The 8,201-nt window shown below is 52.7% G+C and overlaps 1 protein-coding gene across 1 annotated transcript; it reads right to left on the reverse strand.

Moving 5' to 3' along the window:
* Positions 1 to 1,219: 1,219 nt before the first annotated feature.
* Positions 1,220 to 6,275, reverse strand: CD8A (CD8 subunit alpha). Its single transcript, XM_012774336.3, has 6 exons — positions 6,088 to 6,275; positions 5,640 to 6,005; positions 5,001 to 5,111; positions 4,683 to 4,793; positions 3,729 to 3,759; positions 1,220 to 1,418 (listed from the first exon to the last, which is right to left on the reverse strand). The coding sequence occupies exons 1-6, from the start codon at positions 6,134 to 6,136 to the stop codon at positions 1,367 to 1,369; spliced, it is 720 nt and encodes a 239-aa protein (XP_012629790.1). The 5' UTR covers positions 6,137 to 6,275; the 3' UTR covers positions 1,220 to 1,366.
* Positions 6,276 to 8,201: the final 1,926 nt, after the last annotated feature.

An 8,201-nucleotide genomic window follows, 5' to 3' on the forward strand; every position in this document is an offset into this window, starting at 1 on the left:
AAAAAGGATGCTATAAATGTTTATTCATTAAAGCCACATATATATTCATTAAAGCCACATATAAAAGCATACGACAATCCCATTTTAAAAAACAAGACACCTATTTTATATATATATAGGCATAGAAAATACCCAGGAAGAATGGACACTATAATATTAATAGTGGATTATACCTGAGGTAAAGAAAGAATTATAGGCGATTCTTATTGCCTTATCTACGTAAGTTTTTTTCTCTTAACAAGCAGGTGTCGCTTGTGCAATACTGTAAGAGAGGAAATGTGCACTGGGAGCAGCAGTTGTGGCTTTTGGCCTCCTCACGAGAGCCTGGTCTGCCTCATTCCCACACCTGGTTGAGCAGAGGCCACAGCTGGGCCGGCAGCTCCCTAACAATTCTATCTTTACAAAACGTAAAAAGTCATCCGTGATCCCAGGAGCATGTTCAAATCTGGTATCTCAAATTTAGAGGTCCAGGAGGAGGGCTGTGTTCGGCTTTACTGATGCTCAAGTTGTATTTGTGAAGGGGTGGCCTCTCCTCTTTCACAAGTCCCTCTGCAGCGCAAGGCCTGGGAGGGCAATCTTGCCTCCAGGGAGGGGTTCCACAAGCTTTCCTTTAGAGGTGGAGGGATTCACTTTCCAGGATTCCGTTCAGCCCTACACTTCATTTTAGGAATTCGTACTTTCTATACAATTTCACTCTTGATTATGAAAAGGTCTGATGTTGTTCATCTACATTACAGACCTCTGCCAAAGGCAGACGTTTTCTTGTTTTATTTCATTACCTCAAGGCTCTGGGTACAGTAATGGGTATATCATAGGTGCTCAAGAAATACTTGTTCCTTTGCGGATTGAGACTCCTCCCCACTCCCCACCCTCCACCCCCGACCCCAGCCTCTCAACAGAGGCCTCAGGAAGAAAGACCTGCATGGTGTGGAGGAAAGAGCCCTGAGCTGGGAGGTAAGGTTCCTCTGGCTCCAACCTTGACTTGCCGTGTGACTGTGACCAAGCTGCTCCCATCGCTGGTCTTTAGCCTCCTCCTTTGTGAAATGGGCGGGGAAGAGGTTCCTCCAGCGCTGTCAGCACGAGTCTGAGAACACAGCTCTCCGGTCTGGCCTGCCCCTTTCCGCCCTTTACCCCGATATGTGTGCACAACGCTATTATGACCCTTGCGGTGCACCGTAGATGTTACATGGTTTTGTTTTGCATCAGACACATAAAGAAAAAGCAACCCTTCTCACCCCACCCCCACTACAGTAATAATCATGAGAATGAATACATAAGGAAAACTGGAAAAAATTAAAGGGGAAGACGTGCTCCCCTCATAAGGTGAGATCTCAGTTGGAAGTCATGTAGTGGCTGTCGCACAGGGTTAGACATATCTCTCTGCAGGGCTTGGCTTGCCTCCCGGCCTGACCAAGGGCCTGAAAGAGAAGCAGGCAACGGTAGACGCAGTGAGGGCCCTTCCATCCCCTCTGTGCAGCATCCCTCCGTGTCTATCCCCAACCCCCAGACCCCTTAGAAGGGTCTGAGAACCTGTCCCTGGGGCACCAGCATGGGACTGAGTCAGTGACCTCAACCCTGCTGAGGACCTTCCTGGTTTGATCATCACAGCAACCTTAGCAGGTAGGCACTGGGCTTGAGAGGTTAGAGAACTTGCCCAAGGTCACACAACTAGGTGACTGAGCCAGGATCTGAACAGAGTCAGTCTAGCTGCTTGGAGCCTTTATTGAGGTCCTCCTGGAGGTGAGAGAATGAGACTGGTAAGTCACTGGCTGACCTGATTCTCAGCCCTGGAGGATCACAGGGAGAAAGGAGGATGAGAGCAAATCACCACTGTCAACCAAGTAGAGCTGCTCTGTCTACGACCCTTTGAAAACACAAATGTGATGCTATGCTAAAAATGTGCGTGTCAGTTCAGTACTGGGCTAAGACCTCCTAAACGGGCTAATTCATCATGAGTGGCATGTCTGCACTCAGTCCTCCAAAACCTTTGTGCTGAAGCTGAGCTGCCTGCCATGATCAGTGAGTATATTAACTCCCAGGTGTGTGAATTCCTCAGATGTGTTTAACCTGCAAAGCTTTGTATTTTAAGGCAAGGTTTTATTCTCAGTTATTCATCTCAAAATGAGAGTTTTTCAGAAAACATAGAGATAAGAGATGATTCTCTTGCAAAAACTCCCAATTGTATCCCAGGTAATGAAAATGCTAAAAATCTCTATTATTTATCTATTTATTATTTTTGAGACAAGAGTCTCACTCTGTTGCCCCGGGTAGAGTGCAGTGGTGTCATCATAGCTCACAGCAAACTCCAACTCCTGGGCTCAAGTAATACTCCTGCCTCAGCCCCTCGAGTAGCTGGAACTACAGGCACACGCCACCACGCCAGCCAATTTTTTCTATTTTTTGTGGAGATAGGGTCTTACTCAGGCTGGTGTCAAACTCCTGAGCTCAAGTGATTTTCCCACCTCGGCCTCCCAGAGTGCTAGGATTATAGACATGAGCCACCGTACCTGGCCCTTTTCTATTTTCAAAGAGTCTTTATCCCCTTGGTATAGCAACTATAATATAATGCAAACCTCAGATACACAATTTGAAATATTTTCATCTACTGAAAGGGCATGGTGCATATACTTGGTTATCTTTAACACCCTCACCCCAGCCCCTGGCCATAGGAAGGAACCTGAGCTTTGGATGGAAGTTGCAGCTCTGCTACTTGCTAGCAGTATGGCCCTGGACAAATCACTAAATGTCCTAAGCTTCAGTTTGCTTATCTGTAAAATGGAGATCATAATAATTTTTTACATGTTGTTATGAAACTTGAAATTAACACAATATATGTATATATAAAGCAAGTAACTGGTACACTGTAGACTTTCACTAAATGGTTATTTATTATTGATAATCTGAGTGTAATTGTGCCTTTGCCACCTTAGGTAGGTTTTCTAATTTCTGAGCCTGTGTTACTATCTGACACACTAGGTTGCTGTGAGGATTAAGAGAGTTCCCAAGTATAACCCTTATCATGGTGCCTGGCCTAAGACAGGAGCTTGTTAGATGCTACCAAGGGCTGCCTCAGCCTAAGGGTGCAGGAGAGAGGAGGTGCAGGCTTCTCTTAACAGACAGTGTGGGTCTTTTTCCTGATCATTTCAGAATGATCATTGCCTGGAATTGGATGGGGCAGTCACTTGAGCTACCAGATAGCTAATTGCCCCTGCCTCTACTTCCCCTTTTTCCTACTCTAGTCCTTGGCAGCAAATCAAAGCCCTACATGGATACAGGAAATTAGGAACCGAGACCACTATCCATTTGGTTCAGGTGATAAAAGATTGGCTCTCCCTCAAAAAACTAGACCAGCCAAGTATTAACAAAATTGGTTTTCTTAAGAAAACAACAAAACCCACGTGGAACCATCCCAATAAAGAGGACCTCAGGTCCTTTGAGGACGTAGGATGAGTTGGGGGAATCCTCAGATGGGGTTTTTGTTGCTTGACCAAGTAAGACTGAGATTTACTGAAGTCACACTGCCTGGGACTCCATTTTCTCAAGAATGCAGGTGGCATCGCCAGCCTTCTGCCTCTCTTTGTTCAGGGTCTAGCTGACTCCCTGCCCCCAGGACTCCACTGCCAACACCTCTCTCTGGGAAAAGTTCCCACTATCTGCTGCTGGGGAAGCCAGGACCCTCGCCCAGGGCTGCCCAGCGTGGGTAGGCCCAGAGTTTAAATGAGACTCACCTGGGACATTTGCAAACACGTCTTCTGGTCCCTGGATAATGAAAAAGAAAGGAAAAAGTGAGTACCCCCCCACATACACCAATAGTTCCCCAATATGGTTTCTCCCTTTTCCTATGTCTTTGAGGATTATTAACGCTTTTTTTTTTTGAGACAGAGTCTCACTTTGGTGCCCAGGCTAAATAAAATGACTGCTGTGGCGTCAGCCTAACTCACAGCAACCTCAAACTCCTGGGCTCAAGCAATCCTCCTGCCTCAGTCTCCTGAGTAGCTGGGACTACAGGCATGTGCCACCATGCCCGGCTAATTTTTTCTATATATATTAGTTGGCCAATTAATTTCTTTCTAATTATAGTAGAGACAGGGAGGGGGGGCAGGTCTCACTCTTGCTCAGGCTGGTTTCCGAACTCCTGATCCCAAGTGATCCTCCCACCTCGGCCTCCCTCCTCGGCCTCCCAGTGCTAGGATTACAGGCGTGAGCCACTGCTGGCCCGAGGATTATTAACTCTTGAGAGCCCCAGGGAGTGTTTCTTTTCCATCCCTCTTCTCAGGCATCAATTTAGAAAACACCGCGCCTACATATGTGGCTGAACAGTGGACACCCTGCAGACCTGAGCCGCCGCTGCAGGGGACCTAAAGCCGGGTGGGCGGTTGGCGGGGAAGGGACCCAGGGCAAAGCTCAGACCCGTGGCGGTTTTGACCTCGCCCTTCTGGGCGTGAGTTCCCAGACCACAGCGGCCCCTCCCGGCGGGCGTTTGTGTGTCCAGACCTGTGCGCTCGCTGCTGCCGCTGGCGGGTAGGGCTCTGTCGGTCCCCAGGGAAGACATGGGCTGTGCCTGTACCTGCAGTGTGGCTCCGGCGCCCCAGAAATCTCAACCCCATCTCCCCGCTGGGTGTGCCCAGGCGAGCAGCGGGATCGGGGCGAACTCCTCCCTGCTGTGATTCCTCAGGACTTACTGTGGTTGCAGATAACGGTGATGACCAGTGACAGCAGAAGGACGCCGCAGGCCCCGGCCAAGGGCGCCCAGATGTAGATATTACAGGCGAAGTCCAGCCCCCTCGTGTCCACTGACGACACCGAAGACGCGACACTTAGGAGCAGGTCTGGGACCCCCGACCCCACCCCGCCATCCCGGGCACGCGTCTCTGCCCCGGGTCTCGGTTTCCACACCACTTAGCGCTTGGCTAGCTCCAGTATCAGGGCTGCCCCTGGCGGGGGCTCTCCTTACGATCCGTGCCGCCCCTGGCCCTGCCTGGCACCGCCGCCCGCCTTACCTGAGCTGCCCGGCGCGGGCCGGCACACTTCTGGGCGCAGGGACTTGGGCTGCGACGTGGTGGCGGGCGCCGGCGTCGGTGGTCGCGGCGCGGGCGTCGTGGTGGGCTTCGCTGCAGGAGCAACAGAGCGTGGTCGGGGGCCAGGCTGGGGTTGTGAACACGCCGCTGCCCCAGCCCCAGCCCCACGCGCCTTTACCCGAGAGGTGGGGACCCGGGGTACGCGCGGACTCCTTCCCGTCGGGGCCGTGGCCTGCGCTCCCAGCCCAGCCCAGCGCACGCGGCGCTCCCGACCCGAGCGCAGGAGCACGCTTCCCTCCACCGGGCCTCGCTCCAGGGCTGAACCAGCAATCCTGTGAACTCGGCTTGACATCCGCATTTTACTGACGAGCAAACCGGAGGCGTAGAGAAATTTGCGCACAACCACACAAGCACTCGAATTCGAGCCCAGATCAGCTGGACATAAAAAGCCATCTTCCGTCCCTGCTCAGCCGCACCTTAACCTCAGTTTGCTCGTCTGTGAAATGGGAACAGTATCTAGCCTCCATCCAGGTGCGCTAAGAGGCTTGAAAGTGGGGCGTCGGGGCACGTTGAGGTGACCCCAAGCCCCACGCAGCGAGGTGCCGCGCCCCGCGCCCGGACCTGGCAGGAAGACCGGCAGGAAGGTGCTGAAGTACAGTATCTGGTTGCTTATGACGGAGCAGAAATAGTAGCCTTCGTCCTTCTCGCGGAAGCGTTTTAGTCTAAGGCTGAAGTAGCTGTCCCGGATCCTCTCGGCGTGGAACTGCTGGGTGTCCAGCCCCTCGGCCAACCTGAGCCGGTTCGGGGAAACGTACAGGAGGAAGATGGGGCTCGCGGCGGGCCCGCGCGGATGGTAGAGCCACGAGCAGCCTGTCGTCGAGCTGTGCAGCAGCACCTCGCACCTCAGCTCCACTGGCTCGCCCAGACTCCAGGTCCTACCCAGCGGCGACATCCGGAACGGGCTCGGCTGGAGAGCCGCGACGGCATCTGCAGGCGGCAGGCGGCGAGGCTGAGCCGGGGTCCCGCGCCCCCTCCCGCCCCACCCACTGCCTCCCGGCCGCGAACTCACGGAGCAGCAAGGCCAGCGGCAGGAGCCAGGCGGTCACCGGCGCGGCCATGGCGCGCTGGGCTAGGCGCGGCTCAGCTCGGACCCGGGGAGGCGCGCAGGAGCCGGCGCGGCGCGGAGGGCGGGCGGGGGCGGCGGGGGTGTCGCGTCCTTCGGCCTGGCCTCAGGCTGATTTCACGTCTGAAGGATGTGATGTCACCGAAGCCCCCGCGGAGGGGGGTCTGGAAGAGTCACCCTCCTCTTCGCGGTTGTCACCTTCCAGCCCTGTGAGGGTGCTGAGGTCTAGGCGACCTTGCCGAGCAGTGGGCGCCAGTTGAAAACTTTAGGTCAGCCGGTGAGGCAAAGGGCTTGGAAGTGGCCCATGGGAAACGGTCTTGTGGGAATGGCAGCGAGAGAGGATAAAGAGAGATTAAAGATTTCGAGAAGCGAAGGTGAGAGTGGGCAGGAAAGGAGAGGCGTGTCCCTTCCTTTGCCCTCACCCAGTGTCTCTTGCACTGTCACCTTGGAGCTTTTTGTCTGAAAAATGGGCACTGAGGGCTGAAAAGGAAGAGAGGAGTTAGTGACCTGCTCACTTCTGGGGAACCCAGGCAGGGCAGCTCAGACTGTTCTCCGACGAAGGGCCTTCTCCTCTCCCCCAGGAGAGTCCATAGCGGTCGCAGCCAAGCTGTGGGTAGCACTGGCGGTGACCTGCTGACCACACCCTGTGGGGCTTTCACCTGGTGGCTTAAACTCACCACACAGACTCGTGGCTTCTTGGGGCCATTGCAGCAGCCTCCCCAGCAGTCTCTCTCCTGACCAGTCCTCCAGCCATCTTGCTATGGAAATCGTTCTCATAAAGGGCATTGACAGTGTCACTCCTGCAGCCTCCCATGACCTGCATTGCTGGATGGAAACTCAATCCTCTGGCTTAGTTTACCAGACTTTCGGTGCTGGCTCCTCCCAGCCTCTGCCCCAGCCTCCTGCTTCTGCCTTTCCCATGCACCTGCAGCTGCATCCTCACAGGCTTGAAGTTATCTAAACCCTGAGCTTTCGGGTCCTTGCATTGGCTGTCCCTTTGCCTGGAATGCCAGTCTGTTTACACCCTAGAGCCAGTTCCTGTGCTACCTGCCTTGGACTCCAGTTTTCTCATCCCCAGCTTTCTGGGTGTTCTGCAGGGATGTGTGTGTGACCTGGGTGAATACTTGGGTGAAGGCAGTTTTCCCTCTTCTGTCCCTGGTGCAACACAGCAACACATATGTCCATATGTCCCTTCATTTTTTTTTTTTTAAAGAGATGAGGTCTTGATATGTTGATCAGGCTGGCCTTGAACTCCAGACCTCAAGAAGTCCTCCTGCCTCAGTCTCCTGAGTAGCTTGGGCTACAGGGGTGCCCTTCTGTTTTGTCTACTGCTGTCCTGAAACCTTCCAGCCCTAGTGATGTAACTTCTTCCTCTTTCTTTCTCTTTCTTTCTTTCTTTCTTTCTTTCTTTCTTTCTTTCTTTCTTTCTTTCTTTCTTTCTTTCTTTCTTTCTTTCTTTCTTTCTTTCTTTCTTTCTTTCTTTCTTTCTTTCTTTCTTTCATCTCTCTCTCTCTCTCTCTCTCTCTCTCTCTCTCTCTCTCTCTCTCTCTCTCTCTCTCTCTCTCTCTCTCTCTCTCTCTCTCTCTCTCTCTCTCTCTCTCTCTCTCTCTCTCTTTCTTTCTTTTTTTTGAGACAGTCTCACTCTGTTGCCCGGGCTAGAGTGCCGTGGCATCAGCCTAGCTCACAGCAACCTTAAACCCCTGGGCTCAAGTGATCCTTCTGCCTCAGCCTCCAGAGTAGCTGGGACTACAGACATGCACCACCATGCCTGACTAATTTTTTCTATTTTTGGTAGAGACGGGGTCTTGCTCTTACTCAGGGTGGTCTCGAACTTCTGAGCTCAAACGATCTGCCCGCCTTGGCCTGAGTGCTAGGATTACAGGCGTGAGCCACTCTGCCTGGCCTTCCTCCCATTTCTTTAGGGAAAAAAATTGCAGGGAAAAAAATGTCTTCCTCTTATTCATTCAACGTCTTTTCACTTTGAATCCCATGGTAGGTGACCTCACATCGCTGCTTGATTCTACAAGATGCTTGGCATTCTCTGTTCCACATGTCTGCCC

The sequence above is a fragment of the Microcebus murinus genome, chromosome 3, assembly GCF_040939455.1.
Source record: "Microcebus murinus isolate Inina chromosome 3, M.murinus_Inina_mat1.0, whole genome shotgun sequence".
NCBI lineage: Eukaryota > Metazoa > Chordata > Mammalia > Primates > Cheirogaleidae > Microcebus > Microcebus murinus.